This window comes from Squalius cephalus (genome assembly GCF_949319135.1).
Source record: "Squalius cephalus genome assembly, chromosome: 11".
Taxonomy (NCBI): domain Eukaryota; kingdom Metazoa; phylum Chordata; class Actinopteri; order Cypriniformes; family Leuciscidae; genus Squalius; species Squalius cephalus.
Genome location: NC_137132.1, coordinates 29,583,508 through 29,602,374, shown reverse-complemented (window position 1 = coordinate 29,602,374; position 18,867 = coordinate 29,583,508). Strand labels below are relative to the sequence as shown.

At 38.6% G+C, this 18,867-nt stretch overlaps 1 protein-coding gene across 1 annotated transcript in view; it reads left to right on the top strand.

Moving 5' to 3' along the window:
* Nucleotides 1-18,867, top strand: part of mtus2b (microtubule associated tumor suppressor candidate 2b) — a 50,810-nt gene that overhangs the window by 9,130 nt on the left and 22,813 nt on the right. Inside the window, exons 2-4 of the mRNA XM_079885510.1 lie at nt 335-2,407; nt 3,243-3,453; nt 4,652-4,855. Coding sequence (XP_079741636.1) covers nt 509-2,407; nt 3,243-3,453; nt 4,652-4,855 — 2,314 coding nt within the window. The 5' untranslated portion in view covers nt 335-508. The remainder of the gene's footprint in view (nt 1-334; nt 2,408-3,242; nt 3,454-4,651; nt 4,856-18,867) is intronic.

Genomic DNA, 18,867 nt, shown 5'->3' with positions numbered 1-18,867 from the left:
ACAAGTGTAATCTCGCATTATAATGACTTTAATCTCGAGATGGTTTTATTTTTTTATTATTGCTTGGCCCTAATCCTCTTCCGTACTGTTCTTTCTTCAGATATTCATACAACAAAATATTCTGGAGGCCATGAAAATTTTGTGAAAATAATCAAAAATGATGCCAGTGGCTGCCAACTTAAAAAAAAAAAAAAAAAAAAACACTGGTAGGGAAATTAAACAAGTGATATTGAACATCAGCATACAGAATTGTTTTGATTATTTCTTATTTGTAGTTCTGTTGCAAGTTTTATGTCAAGACATTTATAAATCTGTTATTTATCCCCCTTGACAGGTTGAAGACAAGCCCTGATGTCATCTACTCAAAACTAGTATCTCAAACAACAGTGTGAAAGATGCCAATACTTACTTTAGCTTTAAGTTTAAAAGCGGAGAGAGCTCCAGACCTCAAGGGAGGATCAGCAAGACTCTACTTGAAAGCTTGAGAACACATGAGCCTTCAGGAAACATGAGTGTGAATGATGAACACAACAGACCCTTCGGGACCAGCAGCGAAGATGGCTGTAAGGAAATCAGGAACAACAACAACAACAGGGATGCTGAGGATTCGCTGGATGGAGATGCCAATGCTAATGAAATCCAAAAGGGAGATGGAGAAACAACTCTGGAGCCAATTGATGCCTTGTCCTCTGTGATATCTCACAATGAGAAACAGGTGAAGATGACTATTAAGGCCACAGATTCCCCGTGTGATGACCCGGAGCTGGCTGAGTTTGAGATGCTGGAAAGTCAGGAAATAGAGGATGAGGAAAAGAACAATGTTCCTAAAGGTTACATGAAAGGGGTTCTATCCACCGAGATGACAAAGACCGAAGCAAAATCTCTGAAGGATAACAAAAGGTTTTCCCAGTTTACTTTAAAAGAGCAAGAGTCTACTGTTTGTCCTCAGTCCTCTAGCAAAGAAATGGTGACCATCATAGCCAGGACTGACTTTAGCTCTGAAAATGATGTTTTTGTTTCTTGCCTCTCCACAATGTCTAGTCTTGGAGGAAGTCTTGCTAGTGCTCTGGATAACGCCGGTCGAACCCACAGCTCTGATTCGTGGCATGCTCCCTCAGAGCCATACCGAACTCTCTCTGAGGACCTTTCCCTTGCCTCACAGTACTGTTTGACAATTTCAGATAAAACCCGGAGCTCCCTACATACTGAGGGCATGCATCATCAAGCAGGAAAAAGTACAACGCACATCGGCAGTGTCAATCTTAATCTTAACTCTACCGCCTTGCCTGAAGAACCTCATTTAGAAGCACAAGAAAACCAACTAGCTACAGACTTTGTAAAATCTGAGAGCTCAGGGCAACTGACAAATGGCACGAGTGAATGTAGCATTGCAAGGATCACAAAGGTCCATAATGAATCAGGAAGTGCCAATCAGGACGATCTCAGAGAATCTGGATGTCATGTAAAGGGGTACCATGCAAAAGACGAAAAGGCTCTAAATTTGAAAACAGTATTGACTGAGAAGAAATCTTGCCAACCTCTTGTCTCAGACAATATTCAGTCTACTTCACAAAACAGAAGGTCCTCTCATGATTCCACTGGTGATATAAAGAATAAACTCAAAACCCAGAATGAGGAATCTCCTGAAATTTCTCTTAAAACCTCGAAACTAACCTCAAAGGTTGCACCTGTCCACTTTGATTGCTCTGAACCCCAACCGTACAAGAAGCAACCATCTTTTGAAAAGACCCGAAGATCTAGTTCATCGAGTTTGGAAAGGCGAAAACCTTGGGGCAGCCCATCTCACTCTAAGACTCCTCCATCCCCTAAAACCACCTGTTCACCTCGGAAACAGCCACCTTCGTCACCAGCCAAATATACTAGCACAAGAGAAGCGAGTCAGGAGCGGAGTGAAGCCTTACAGAGGGCAAATACTGGTTTGAGGCAACCAAGTAAAAGCCTTCTCAGTAGTAGTTGCAGTCTCCAAAAACCGGTCGTTCCTCAACAACCCACTAGAGCAGAGTCTGAGTCTAATAATTCTTCTCCACCTCTGAAGCCCAAAATAGTTCGGCCAAAAATCATAACCTATGTCCGCAAGAGCCCTCAAGCGAAACCAATGTCTGAAGGTCCCTATGAAGTATCGACACTACCGCCGAGACTTACACCATACAGTAGCTCACCAACCTCAAAAGAGCCCAAATCCGAGGGGTTCAGAGGTTCGCCAGTGCTCAGCTCCTCTAATATCGTTTATGACAAGTATCGCCAGGAGGTACAGAGGTCAGGGTACTACTCCCCTCCAGGACTGATGCCGTCTGGGATCAGGCCACCTAGCCACACTGTCCCCCATAAACTGGTGGGCAAATCGGAGAGTTTCCATGGAGAGCTGCCAGATCAATACTTGCATGAGGTGGGACTTCTATGGTTCACACTGTCAGTCCAAATCTGATTATTTCTGTATCTGATTGGAATCTGATCTAAATTATTGACTGTCCACACAGAGTATCGCAACTGTTCGGATCTGATTTGTGTGTCCCGTGCCGCTCCCTCGTTTTCCGGAATATCTACTTTGGTTTCTATTGCAATGGCGTTGCGTTAGTAGGCAATGCAAATGTTGTCTTATTTACAACATGGCAATGTGTAGCTGCCGCACTGGACTATTACGTCTTCTGAGGCAGCGGCAGAAACATAGGAGGCTGGTATGTGTGGCTTTATTCCGTGCTGTCGTCTCAGCCAGTATCAAATCTCAACATGTCTCCATTATATTGTAATTTTCTGCTCGACTGGCACTTTGCAACAACAAAACCTTGTTTATGCAACAACATTTTTTTGCTGTTCACACTTGCTAAATATTATTGGATTCCAATCGGATATGCACAAAAATCGGTTTGGACTGAGTCTGATCTAACACAGCATTACTAAACTCTAGATCGGGGTGCCCAATCCTGCTCCTGCTGATCGACTGTCCTGCACAGTTCATCTCCAACCCTAATCAAACACACCTGAAGCGACCAATTAAGGTCTTCAGGATCACTTGAAAATTAAAGGCAGGTGTGTTTGATTAGGGTTGGAGATGAACTGTGCAGGACAGTCGATCGGCAGGAGCAGGATTGGGCACCCCTGCTCTAGATAAATGCGTTGTGCTTGTGAAAGCATGAGCAGTAAGCATAATAAATTGATACTCTCAACTGCTTCATTAAGTTTGTGATAACAAAGACATCAAAATATACTTCTTACTGTTCCAGGTTGGTAGAGCGGTTCAGCTAAATACCCATGATGCCGCTGCTTCCGCTTTCCGCTTTCCCAGAGCCTTAAGGCCTCAGCTTGGTCTTGGAGCCGTCACCAGACAGCCTGCTACTAAGAACAGGACTGTATTACCAGGTCAAAGATCGGCATCACCCCTCAGTTATACCGCCCCAGCTGTTCATGCCTCAAGTAGTCACCAAGAACCCATAGGTCAGTAGGCACTAAAACCCTCAAAGTCATGTCCCTAGTTGTCAGTTGACGTTGTTCAGAATGTGATATGTTTAATTAAACAGTATTGTTTTGTATTAGACATTTGCTTAAAATATAGATCATAAAGCTAGACAGGAATATAAATGACTAACTTCACAGTTCTATGCTGCCAGTACACAGAATCTGACTTTTTTCTTATCACAATGCCCACACACAGAAATTCCATCAGCTGAGGTTGTGAAGTGCAGTCATTGATTTTTATAGGCGTTATCATTTCTCTTTGAAATGTAAAATTCATGACAGCAAGGACTGCTGAGATACCTTGTCATACACTTATTTTTGTTATATCTTCAAATATTTTTTAGGAGATTGAAAACTGTGACTTTGAGAAAACCTTTCAGAATTTAACTATCTCACTTTTATACAGTAGTTGGCTCTTTTAAACGGAATCTTCTCCTTAGTCTACTGAAAGTAAATCAAGGAACTGGATTTTTGCCAGTCAGTTGAATATAAAACAATGTCCTGGAAATCAAGGAAATTAATAAATCAGCCATTCTGAAAGTAAAAAGGATTACTAAAATCATCGGATTTGTCAAATAAAAATTTCGTCACGCTTAAAAACTGTTCTTTTTATTGGTTATGTTATTGTTGAGCTGTTCCCATACAAACTTCATTCATCAATCCATAACAACAGGTCTTTTATTAATTCTCAGTAAACATGGGGATCTTTAGAGGTGTTTTCTAAAGCATTAGAAAGCCTATACCTCTCTAAATTACATTTATGCATTTACCTATATATTTTACCAAGTCTGCCATCATTTACTTACTTGTATTTAATTTTTATATTTTCTCTGTGCAACTCAAAAAAAGATGTTTTGCAGAATGGCCAAGCTGCTGCAAAGATTCACACTGTCAAGTGCCAGAAAGTCAAAAAAATTATCAAAAATGTATATTCCAAGTCTTTTGTGTAAGAAATTGTGAGGACTAGTGGCATTTGTATACAATCTTTCCTCCTTCACTGGTATTTATTTCATCGCGTTGAAATCATGATTTAAACAAATTAGGTCAAGATTGTTTTCATTTTTACTATTATAGATTGTAGACGGGGATACCGAGCCAAGTTATATATTAATGAACTAGTGATATTTGTTTGAAGGAACAAATCTAGAGGAACTAATGTTTGTCAACTGCTTTACAGTGGATCAGAAAAGACTAGCATTGGGTGTGTCCCCCAAATTTATGCTCCCCAAACCGGGTCAATCTGGACTGCGTCCTCCCGGCTTCTCCCATCTTCCTCCTGCTCGACTGGCCGCCTTTGGCTTCGTCCGCAGTGCTAGCGTGTCTTCTGTGTCCAGCAACCAATCAAATGACAGCACACACAGCGACCCCTGCCGATCCAGCCGTGAGTTTTACATCTCTTCTTGTCATAAACCTGCTGTTTACACACTTCCCACTCTGGAGTATGCATATGTCTGACTGTTATGATTTTAACAGTTTCTTAGCTGTTGCTAGTTGTGTTTGTTTATGTAGAGGTAGAGGTATACCTTCAAGCTCTTGTTAATGGTGTCTTGTAATGGTGATTGTTAAGAGTGTCAGTCTAAATTCTCAAGTGTAAGGAAATGCTACAGCAGCCCATTCTTAGACCACATGCTCTAGTACTGGTATTGTGTTAGGATTAGTATAGGCCTTGTGGATTATCCAACTCTTCCTGTCATAAGCCTTCTTACTCGCAGATACAAAGTACAATCGATGGCTTCAACACCCTGCTTGTTGCACTGTATGCAAGATGATGCATCTCAGCTTAATGTATAGAGCAGTGTTTTCCAGTCTTTTAAAGTGCCCCATCCTCTTTCATGTAATACCTTTCATGTAGTGTGTAATATTGCTGTTTGTTAATGCAAATGGTCTGGAAAGTTTTAAAGATCAAAGTGCTCAACAAATGGAGTTATTGTCTCTCAAAAGAAAGAACGAACACTCAAACACTGTAGTTGTAGCTGAGGCCTGGAAGAGTTTGGTTTGTGTTGTACACATGTTGAGAAAACACTGTTTTATGCGCTTCGAAAACAAATCCACTTTTCAGCACATCAAAAGGATGAGGACTCGGGTTCTAATTGATATGGTAAAACCGACACCATTGTTACTGTTCAATCACTGTATGTACAAGTCCTGAGGAAGATCTGGAGCTGAAATTCAGATATGGTAAAGGGCAGTCTGGTTTCTGACACAATGTAAGCGGTCAACCAATCACGACAGACTGGGCCATCTGACTAATCAGAGCAGAGAGACCAATCACAACAGACTGAGTCATCTGACCAATCAGAGCAGAGTAGACCAATTAGAACAGACTGTGTCATCTGACCAATCAGAGCAGAGTAGACCAATCACAACAGACTGGGCCATCTGACCAATCAGAGCAGAGTAGACCAATCACAACAGACTGGGTCATCTGACCAATCAGAGCAGAGTAGACCAATCACAACAGACTGGGTCATCTGACCAATCAGAGCAGAATAGACCAATCACAACAGACTGGGTCATCTGACCAGTCAGAGCAGAGTAGACCAATCACAACAGACTGGGTCATCTGACCAATCAGAGCAGAGTAGACCAATCACAACAGACTGGGTCATCTGACCAATCAGAGCAGAATAGACCAATCACAACAGACTGGGTCATCTGACCAGTCAGAGCAGAGTAGACCAATCACAACAGACTGGGTCATCTGACCAATCAGAGCAGAGTAGACCAATCACAACAGACTGGGTCATCTGACCAATCAGAGCAGAGTAGACCAATAACAACAGACTGGGTCATCTGACCAATCAGAGCAGAGTAGACCAATCACAACAGACTGGGCCATCTGACCAATCAGAGCAGAGTAGACCAATCACAACAGACTGGGCCATCTGACCAATCAGAGCAGAGTAGACCAATCACAACAGACTGGGTCATCTGACCAATCAGAGCAGAGTAGGCTCTCGGAACAGAGTAGTTTAGAGAGACTGAATCTTTATCGAACAGTTTCAGACACTGTGAGAAAAGAGGTGATGAGAAAATGAGTGTTTTTGACCTTGGATGCATGTAAATCTATTATAGGAGACAAAATTAAGAGCATTTAAAGTAGCATAATAAGGGCAGTTTAAACTGGAATTTACTTAGCATGCGTGGAATTCTAGTCATTCTGAAATATGATCTATGATTGAAGACCCTCAAATGTAGTGATGGGGACGAGACCGCCTATGCCGAGTCCGAGTCATGACCGAGTCTTTGAAGGGTCGAGTCCGAGTCGAGACCGAGTCCGTTGGTTTTCAAATTCAGTCGAGTCCGAGTCAAGACCGAGTCTTTGAAGGGTCGAGTCCGAGTCGAGACCGAGTCCGTTGGTTAACATGGGAGGATTTGAACTTGAAACACGGAGTGTACTGACGCCTTTCCGTGGTTAAAACAACATTGCTTCTTATGTTTGTTCATGTTTATTTGAGGCTATAAATTAACTAGAAGGAAGAGATGATCGGTTCATGAGCAGCTTTAACTGATGCTCTACAGCGATCTGTCACTACACATTTAAGAGCCACAAAACGGTATTTATTGTTTACATTTCTTTTAAAAAATGACCAAATTTGAAAGGCGAGACTTTGTTTAATATGTTTAATATCAAAAGTAACCGAAAAGTAACCTGGTCTGTCCTGTCTGTCAGCGTGTTGTCAGTCTCCTCTCTGCTCCGCGATGTATTTTTCACTGCGTGAGAACATGCCGGTGTGGCGTGAGAACGGTGTAGCTTGTCGGACATAGCGACAGTAACTAAGGGAGGCGGGTCTTTGCAAACAGTCAATTAAAATTTTCTAGTGGTATGTATTCTAGTGGACTAGTGATGGGACGAGACCGCCTATGCCGAGTCTGAGTCAAGACCGAGTCTTTGAAGGGTCGAGTCCGAGTCAAGACCGAGTCTTTGTAAGAACAAGTCCGAGTCGAGTCCGAGAAAGCAGAAATCGGTCTCGAGACCGGACTCGAGTCCGAGACCGGACTCGAGTACTACATCACTACTCAAATGTAATTTTACCATACAGTATTGTCATTTTATTGTTAAGAAGACCACCTGTCATAAGACATAAGAGCGATTGTGAAAATGAGATAAAGGTCGTTCTATTACTTGGAGTGCTCAGCGCATTTTCAGTGCGTTGGAGAAATATAGAGAACAGTGCGTGTTGTTTTATAATTGTGTTTACCTTTGATATTGTTTTGTGTGCTGAGTTGGGCTGAGGAATGTGAAGGGAATATAATCAGTGTTTTATTGTTGTGAGGAAGAGAAGTGAGACAGAGCACCACTGCAGAAATCTGCCTCTGTCTGACGGCTTTGCACAAACTCGGCTCCTCGTAGAAATGCTATCATTAGTTATTTTGCTTACACTTCATTTAAGGGTGATGTTGGTACTGTGTAATTACACAAATAAGCACTGCGTAATATTAATTAACTACATGTACTTACTATAAGGTTATGGTTTGGATTTGGTTTGGGTCAGTTACTTGTTATTATGCATCATTTACTGTTATTACTATAGTATGCAACTATGACACCTTAAAATAAAATTGATTTTATATTTCATCTTTTGGCAGTTATTAGTTAAGATAATGGCAACTGCAATATTCTTAATATAAATTAATTCGTTTTATAGGTTTAAACCCCCTGGAACCGGCATTGTAATCATGTATTAGATCAGATTCACTACACATGTAAACAAACATCCCCATTCTCGAGTAATTTAGGTGAGATTTGAATGGTTTTGTTCATTCATACAGTGTGCCAGAGCGATGTTCTCAGGTGTTATGTGACAGAAATGAGAAGAGCTCTTACAGGAGGATTGCATGAGGAGCGAGAGTGAGATGAGAGTCATGGGTCGGACAAAAAAACGTTCTAGTGGTCAAAAGAGACGTGTCAGTCGACAAAAAGAATTCAGAGAAACAGACATAGAAATACAATTGTTTATCCACACATGACCTCTCAAATCTAAAAAAAAGAAATGACACATTAGACCACTATATGATGAGTCAATATGTTTTAATGTTGTCAGTCTATCTTTCAGAACAATGTGACTCAGATATATCATGAAGAATGAAATATCTAAGTCTACTTCCTTCTTCCCAAGTAACTGATTCCTCCTTGGTAAATCTGCATTAATATAAAAATAGTGGATGAAGGTTGTTTGATGCCTTGGGCATAAGCTTGCAAACTTCAAAGCATCATGTGCTGCATCCTTAATTGTCACGCAAGCCGCCGTTTCCCAGTCATTTTCTCCACATTTTTCAGGAAACTACCAGACTTTTCAAATCATAACTTGTGCATTCAATTATAATATACATTTTTATATTGTAATTTTTTTCCCCTCCACAAGCAAGGTGTTGACTTGTGACTACATCAGGATAATGTTGTTTATTATAAAAATCTATTTAAAGTCCCTAAGATGAAGCATTTTCACCAATTGTCTTTTTTCTTGAAAAATGTTCACATAGATTATCCCATTAGGTTAGCTGTCTGTAATACTTGATCCTGTCATATTTGTTAGGGTTCTGTCACATCGATCTGGTTTATTCTTGGTCTGGTGACAGAGCCCTGACACTCCTTCTGTCTAGTTTGGTTTCAGGGTTTGGACATTCATGCTCCATGATTTGTCTCTGTTTGTGAGCGCACAGGTTGAGTGTTCATTCACTTGCCATGCGCTCTGGTCTTGTGTGTTTTTTAGAGTGCCTGGTCAATGTGTTTATTGGCCAGGCGTTCTTGAGTTGTCGTGTTTTATGTAGCTTGCGGTTTGTGTCTATCATCTGCCACTGCTTTCATGTCTTTGCTTTCATGTTGTCTTGTTTTGTGTGAGAGCTCTCATTGGCTCATGTTTTGTGTGGATACGTGGCTTTGTTTGTTTCTATGGTTATGTTCAGGCAGGCTGTCCACACTGTTAATTGCAAGTGATCAAAGAAGATTTGTGTCCAGACATAACCAACCTATCTGCATGGGTTGCTTAATGACATAGATGTATCCAAGTATGTGATGAGGCTTTCAAAACAGATGCAGGAAAAATGGAGGTGCATCATCTCATGCTCCAAATAGGTGCCATGTCGAGTCGCGGTGCAGAACCATAGACAGTAAAAGAAATGGACACAGCGACCCCATTGGATTCAACGGAGAAAAGTGAAGTCAATTAGAAGCTCTCACTTCCTGATGGCTGACCGTACTGCTCAGACTCAAACTGAGCTTGACGACGTAGATGTGACGTGAGCAACCCGTCTGTCTTCTAGTAGCTGTGCCAAGAGAAATCTGAATCATTACCTTCCGAAACTTGCAGAGACGGAGAGTGTGAGTAGGAGGTGTCCATGAGATAGGAGCAGGAGCAACTTTTGCTAAGTATTCTGATTAATTATTTTGTAATTTTGCCTCCACGTCCCCCCGATTGCGCGCAAGCTTCTCCTCCTGTCCATACGGTAATCTCTCTACTGTGCGACAGAGAGTCGCGTGGTTATGACACAATCGTTAGCCTATTTTTACAAAAACTGCTTCTACGGGGCCATAATGTAAGATACAAGGTAATGGAGCCTTTTATACATTTTCGTGTTTCTTTAGAAATAAATAATGGACAAATGAAGTCTTTAACCCCCTGAGGTCGACGGTATCGCCGGCGATACCAGCTCGCTTTTTTTTTATCAGTGTAAAAGAAACTCATGAATACTCTGTTGACTTTGATTTTCCATAGGAGTTCCATACATCAATCGATTCTGTTAAATGTGTATTATTTTTATGTATACTCACAATAAAAACATAGTGTTGTGCTTTTCGACAAATAAAGAAAAATAAACACGAAGCGAGTTCTGCCTTCTCTCTGTCCGTGTAGTCCATTCTGAAACGCGTCCGAAAATGAACCATAACTCAGTGAATACTTCTCACACATACAAGTGATATATGTCTTTATGAAGCTTGAAATCTCTTCTTTTAAATGAAGTAATTTATATAAAAAACAAATATTCTCATCTTGTGAAATCTGTATTAAAAGAGAGCGATTCCAGTCGACCTAATTAGAGCTAATTCAAATGTAATGTGACTCCGCCCACGGAGAGCGCATGCTATTCAAACGCAAATGGCTGAGGTAATCCGCGCAATCCTGTGAACGCCCCCATCAGCTCGAGAAAACCAAAACACAAGTTTATTCAGAACATTACTTGCTTACACCGTCTTGCAGCGCTGTGAGGAATAATGAGGAATACGAGGAATACGAGCTGAGGAATACTAGTAAGTTTTTTTCTGTTTAAGAACGGCATGCGCTGTTTTTTCTCCATTATGGACGCGAGCTCTAAAAAAAAAAACACTAAAAGACTTTCAAACTTTCACAGAGACCTCAAAACAGAAAGTACAAATCCTTTCTTTAAAACGAATTTCGTTTTGTATCAATTGTATCTTAATTTTAATAATTTTTTCATTAACAACTTTCCTGGATTTAAAGTAAATAAGCCTATCGTCAACGAATGATGATGTTTTAGCAAACTGTATTGCTATACTGAGATGAGTAAAAATCGACTGAAATATGTTGAAATAAAATGTTGGCTATTTGTATAAGCAACGTAAACTGCAAATTAACATTTATATGCCCTAATATTTCATGAAAACAACTTTACAGTCAGGCGAAATATGAAAGACAACATTTTGTTTAGTAGATTTGGGTACAGTTTTTACTGTAGAATATACTGCCTCGTCAAATAAGCTTTTGTTTAGCAATTTCTATATATAAAATAGCCTAATATTTTTGTCAAAAATAAAGTCATCAACTAAGATGTTAGCTGTTCCAATGTTGGCTATATTCAAAGTAATGAATACATAGATAAAATGTAGGCCTATAATCTTTCTTTTTTTTTACAAAGAAAGAGTACACTTGAAATATTGTTGAAATTGTAATTATTGTTGTAATTGTAACCTTTTTAATAAAATAGCACAACATATGTACAAGATAGATGTAAGCAAAATCTTAAATGGTCAATATAAGTCTTCTTCTAAATATCTTTTGTCCAAGCATTGTGGCTCAGCCAGTTTCACACCTGTGTGAATGGCTCATCATTATGCAGAGTGGGTGGTAATTCAGGTGAAAACCACTCCTCGTTCACGCCCCCTCGCATATTGGCTTTCCAAGCAAAACCTGTTTTACATCAATTTAAATCAATGTATGGTTTTATTTGAACGATAAAGCAAGACTATTTTCACATAATTTTGAAGAAAAAACTATAGGCGACGACATCCATTGGTCAAAAGTCTTATTGACACATATTTACTATGTGTTTTGTGGCCTTATTTCAGAAATTTTAGTTTTTAGTTTTTTCAAAATCCACGCATAAACATTATTCTCTCAAAAATTAAAACATGTACATACACGTGGCTCACATATTATGGTAGCCCTGTTTGTGCTTTATAGAGTGAATTTACACCTTTGCCATTAATATGTTTATAAGCAACTGAAAAAAGCACAAATGTAAGAGCATGTCAGAACATCTCAAGGGCCCAGAAAACCGCTCAGACTCCAGAGGGTTAAACGCCTCAGATGTAAAGTTATTCGCAGTCAAAGTGACGCCAAAATGAATGGGAGTCAATGAAATGCTAACAGCAGGTGATGGTCTGCTAATCAATGGCGGCCCCCGGGGAAGCTTCAGTTTTTTCTGAAACATTGCCCCCTTGTGCAGAACTCAGCGACGGAGGAGACTGAGATATTGTGATGTTCCTAACGGCCGAAATCTTTGGACATGCCGTTTGAATACTGCATGTATGAAAACATCCGCCATTTCTGTCACCGGTTTTGACACTATTGTTGCGTGTCGCATTAAGAGTGAGGCTAAAGACAACTCAAAATCTGACTCGGACAGCTACTTTTATGAATCGGACATCGCTAGTTCTAATTCTTAGCATCTGACAGAAAAAAACAAGGCATGTGACTTGACTGACTCCTGCACCAGCTGAGCAAATGCTAATGTATACACGCTGTGTATAAAAAAAGTTGCTGCCTTAAATTTTTAAGTACAATCAACTTGGATGTCTAAGTCATTTCAACTTAAATTACATTAAACTGACCTAAAAAAAAAGAGTTGAATCTTGTATAACATTTTGATGAGTTAAAGGGGGGGTGAATTGCTGTTTCATGCATACTGAGTTTTTTACACTGTTAAAGAGTTGGATTCCCATGCTAAACATGGACAAAGTTTCAAAAGTTAAGTTGTACGTTTGAAGGAGTATTTTTGTTCCAAAATACTCGCTATGCTCGGCTTTTAGGGAAGTCAATGTCACCAAAGAAGTGGGTTTTTGGTTGGCAGGGCAAGACAACCCTGCACAGATTCCCAAAGAACCCAGCGTTAAGGGAATAGTGGATGGAGTTTGAAGCAAGTTTTTTCGAAGCATCAACGGAGGTTGTGCACGACTCTTTGTTCCCTGCATTTCGACGATGATTGTTTTATAAACAAAGCCCAGATCGACTTATTTGCAGATCGTCTAATGCTTAAGGATCGAGCAGTCACGGTGAGTAAACTACTTCAAATGTCTCTCTGTGTTGTTGTTAGATCAGTTAGCACAGCTATAGCACACCGCCCACACGGCCCGCCCCCAGCCGCTCGGTTTTTTCCGGAAAGACTCGGTACAGCCAATCTTTAACTTATAAATATAATAAAACTAAAGACGTTTTGGAGATATGAAGGATGCAATACTACTCTATAGGTACTCAAGATTAACAGGAGATTGAGTGAAAATGAGCATTTCACCCCCCCTTTAAAGTGATGTAAAAACAGATGTTGTCATAACTTATTGATCATATCATTTTTACAGGGCATAGGTCAATTTTGTCAAGGTCTTATAGTCCTCGTTGGTATTTCCTTTCCAAACAGGAAGTCGAGGCAGGACATGTTAAAGGGCTTGTCTTTAAAGTCGGCATGAAACAGAAGTTGCGATAGTCTTTTCTTTCCTATTTTGACGAATATTCGAGTGAAACAGCTTCTGGAACAAGAACAAATGTATGGCGGGACTTGATATTGTCCATGGGGAATTGATTGGATGGTTGGGATTTGCTATTGGTGGATCTCATGTGAGTGACAGGTGGCCCCGCCCTCATGCCAGTAAACGCATCATCAGAGAAGAGAAGAGATGAGCTGCAAGAGGATGAATAAAAAAAAGAGATGTGCACGGATAAATAACTCCATAAAAAAACATTATCAATTTTGATTTCATGGCGACTGAAAGGCTTGAGTCTCCTCTTATTCATTTATAGCCTGTATTCACTGCAGTCATTCCCTGAAGACTGCAGATAAATGCTGAGTCTAGCTAACAGTGTTTCTAAACTGCTGAGTCATGTATGTGCTCTCTCTCTCTCTCTCTCTCTCTCTCTCTCTCTCTCTCTCTCTGTGGGGTTTAGAGTTGTACTGTAAGTACAGTGTGTTTTGAAACCACACCCTTGTTTAGCATCCCGTCATGACATCAGCAGACGTCCTGACATGTCTGATGCTATAGTGGGGACACATTTGTCTCTCGGCTCGGACAGCTGAGGGGTCAACAGTGGCGCCTTCCCAATTTTATGTCTCCTCTTAAAAACCCAAAGACTCGTCTGCTTGTTATTTAAATCCAGAGACTTGTATGTGCATGCGGCATTTTTGTTCGATGCCGTGCTCGGGATATAAAATATAATGGGCAGCTGTCGACCCCTCCCGAGTGTCCACATCTAGGCCCGTGTCCCCACTTTCACTCTTGTTTCCTCTCTGGGAAAGTGCGTTAGAGAGGAGTCGGGCTGCTATGACTTTTAGGGTTTTAAGTCCTCCCGTTAAGTCTTCATAATGCTGCATAATTCGTAATCTTCAGGATTCGCTGTAAGTCTGAGTTTTTTTTGCGACTCAGTGGAGTTTTAAAATCAGATTAACTTTCTGAAAGCGGATGATGTTCTTTGCCATCTCAAGTCTGGATCTTGGATGCGTTTCCTCTACTGACGGACGAATTTGCCGCACAAAATGTTTTCATTACTGGGGTATTTTGTACCCCTTTTTACTTTTGTTTTAAAAAGAGACACTGAAAAGCAAGACCTGCACCCATGTAAGTGTTGTTTGTGATTTATTCATGTCACATACCGTACATTATTCATAAGAGCCCATTTGCCTGATTGGGGGGGAATAAAAACATGTTGTCAATGATTTATTAATATTTTAATTATTATTTTAAATTCTTGATTATTATTATTGTTGTTGTTCAAATGTTTAACTTTAATTAAGGCCATTCCATGCCATATTTTACTGAAAACTCACTATAGAAATTTTTAAGTTTTAATTTCCATTATTTTTCTAGGTGTGGACATTTTTTCTAACATCATTTAGATTTGTAGTTCAAGGGTACGTTCACATGTTTTCACCCAGCTTTTTATTGTTACAGTGTAATTTAACAATGCAAACTACCAAAAAAAACGACGCATTTTGCATCATCCGGTGGACTTTTGCTGACAAATAAACAGTGTTGGGAAGTAACTGATTACATGTAATCTGGATTATGTAATCAGATTCCAAAAATGCACTTGTACTTAGATTATATAACATTTTAAAATACTCGTAATCAGACTTCAGTTACTTTTTTATTGATAACATGATTACATGTTATTTTCACAATGGCAGTAAATCAACTGATTCTCCCTACTACTTCTTTTTACTCTTTTAAATTTCCCTATGTAAAAAAAAAAAGCATATCGCATATACATTCAGAAAGTCCTCTAGTTTTGTGTAATCGCTCACACAGACCGGCCACTAGTCATGTGACTACACTGTAAAAAAATCCAACTTAAGTTTTGTATGACAAATTCAGTTTTTAAAGTTTATTCAACTATTTAACAAGAAAAAAGTTGAGAAAAGTTGACATAACTCAAACACGTAAGTTGAGAAAACTCAAAAATGTCCTGCAGCTGGTTGCCTTAAACTTTTAAGTTTTCTCAACTTTTTTTTTTTTTTTTTACAGTGTATCACTGAAATCTGAGACACACAGCTTTGGATCACTGCATTTACAGAAATCATTAATTTTTAAAAAGTGTTTTCTCTACATTGCAACATTGTTTATTGAATCAACTCCTGACGAACACCTTAATTATTATTTTAATTATCATTCAGTAAGTCATTTAACCATGTATTGCTATGCTTTTGTCTTTCAAACACATTTTTATTTTTATTATTTTAAAACTATTTATTTTTATTAAAAATTGTATATGATTTATTTAATTATTAGCTTTTCATTAAACTCAAAATCCTCTGCAGTTCCTTCACATACTGTATGTATGTGTGCATGTGTGTGTGTATATATGTGTGTGTGTATATATATATATATATATATATATATATATATATATAGTATGTGTGTATATATATATATATATATATATATATATATATAAATATAAATACTGTATATATAATATATATATATATATATATATATATATATATATATATATATATATATATACTGTATATATATATATATATATATATATACTGTATATATATATATATATATATATATATAATTTATTTATTTATTTTTCAGTATGGTACAATATTATCCTATTCAAATCAATGTGAGTTAGGTCAAATGTAATCTAAACGTAATCTAAATGTACTTGTACTTGTGTGTGTAAAATCGAACTTCTGCACTTTTGTATTCCTGCCCACAGACATCCGGATTGACAGAGGGGTGGAGGCAAAATCAAAACTGCATTATGGGTGTTGAATTTTTGGCACCACAGCCATTTTTCTTCAGCCGATTCAAGTTTGTTTTGCGTGTTTATTAAATAGCCCATCTTGACCGCGGTGAATTCCCCCTTTTGTCCAAAACAATATTCGAGGGCGCCCCATTCCATATAAGATATTTTCAGCATTGCTATAATTAATGCAAAGCTTCTTGCTGTTGTTTTCTTGTTAAATGAATTCACCACGATTCATTTTGTAATTCTAAAAGTTTATCTAGAAGAAATTCTAGAAGACAGTCTCAAGTCACATAAATGAATGTGCATCAAATATACTGTACATGTACTTGTTAGGCGTCAGACAGTGAAACCTTTAATGCTTCATCATAAATAATGCACACGTCCTGCTGTCGTGTGTTGTCTGACAACACCTCATGCCATTTGCCAGCCGACGTCTTCCATCTCCTGCTGATATGGACTCAATCATTCTTGTGACAGCATATCTTTAGCATTTTAGCATCAGCATCATGTGTTTTTTTATACACACTTTCTCTCTCGCTTTTATCCTTGGAACTCAGATTGTATTCCCAGAACTTCTGGCAAGATTCTCTCAAAGTTATGAACAAACGTTCTTCCAGGAACATTAATTAAATGTTTGATCGAAATTGTCTGGTCTTTAATAATGTTCTCAAAATGTTAGCACAAAAACGAATGCACCGATACTAAATTTCTCAGCCGATCATGATTATTAAGAATATCTGCCGATATAATTTGATTTTAAGAGAAAAAATATATCTTCCAACTAATGCTGCAAACTATACAGGGAACCCTCTCACTGGGTACATTGCTATAATATTAAAGGTTAAAATTAACAACAGAACCCAAATTATTATATTTAACTGCTATTTATTTTCAGATATAATAATTACATTCAACTGAAATGGTTGCATACAACTCATAGTTTTCATAAACACTGGTCTTCATGACAGATTTATTCAAAAATACATCTATCATTAACAATAAACATGCTTCTTTCTAAAGAAAGTGTTTTTATAGCTGTATAAGTTACAAACTTACATTGAATTGAACATAGGATAACTTTCCTGAGGTAAATTCAACATTAAGTGATATTGTTCACAAGCTTTTTTATTGACGTCTTTCCACGGTTGAAACACAGATAGAGCGATTATGTTACACTTTGGTTAGTTGTACTTTATCTTTCAACATACCTTCTGATATTCATGCATATTTTTTCGCGCTGTATCTTGTATTAAATTGAAAGAAAAGACATTTAAGAGCTTCAAACTGCCATTTATTGTTTGAATTTCGTGATGAAATGGACAGAATTTGAAAGCTGAGGCTTTCTTATCAGAAGTCACAAAGCAACACAGACGCGCTAAAATAATGTTTGGTGTAGGGAAAAACCACAGACCTGCAACCTTGGCTTGAACTACGGGTGATGCATATGGTCAAATAGAGCTTGCTTTAAAGGGATAGTTCACTTTGAAATTAAATTTTGGTATGTTTTAGCTTACCTCAAGGGCATCCAAGATGTAGGTGTCTTTTTTTCCGCAGTAGTTTCAATTTTGATATTTTTAGGTCAAACCGTTCTTGTCTGACAGTCATTTAATGCAGGTCTGTGGTCACTGTCTCAAAGAGCATGCACAGAGTCCAAATTAAAACAATTCCCCATCGTCCAAATTAAACAATTGAATTCCCCATCGTAAGTACACATCGATGGCCTAAGACACGAAACGAGCGGTTTGTGTGAGAAAACGAACAGTATTTATATCGTTTTTAACTCTTGTACACAGCCACGTCCAAGTGATCCGAGGGCGCGCGAGCATCCTGGTGTGTGACGTATGCAGACTGGTGCATAGATATATATACACTAGATGTCGCCTAGTTGTCGAAAGAAGATATTTTGAAGAATGGTGGTAATCAAACAGTTGACGGCATATTATGGAAGTGTCAACTGTCTAATTACCACCATTCTTCAAAATATCTTCTTTTGTGTTTCGCAGAAGAAAGAAACTCATACAGGTTTGGAACAACTTGAGGGTGAGTAAATGATGGCAGAATTTTCATTTTTGGGTGAACTATCCCTTTAACGTAACTGTTAAATGCATTATCGTCACGTTAACTTTCCCTACATTCAACACAAGGCATTTTTGTCACAGTATAAATTGCAGTGTGGCACATTTGTCCACCCCCTTTTTCATTGACATGATATAATTCGCCCTGATCAACTGCGGTCTACCAATGGCCAATAGTGAAAATAATTGCTTTTATCGGCCGATACGATTATTGGCCGACACATCGGTGCATTTATTTCTGAAACATTTTCTTCTGAAACGGTTTAGTTTGAGGTTCGCATAACAAATGTTTTAAATGTTACTGGAATGTTTTCTAAGTAAAATCCCCATAATCTATTCCTTTTGCATAAGAAACCAATATTTTTAAAACATTAAAAAATGGACGCTTTGAACATTCAGAGAACCTTTAGAGATAGCGTTCTCATAACGTAATAAGAATGTTAGCAAAACGTTCTTAGAACATGTTTTTGTTAGCTGGGTTGCTCATGTGTTAATTGTAATACAGGGTCTCAAGGTTTTGCACGCGTCAAAAGGACATTTGGCTGTTGATTTGCATACACCATGAATGCTGCATTTTTGAGGTAGTAATTTTACGATTAGACCAT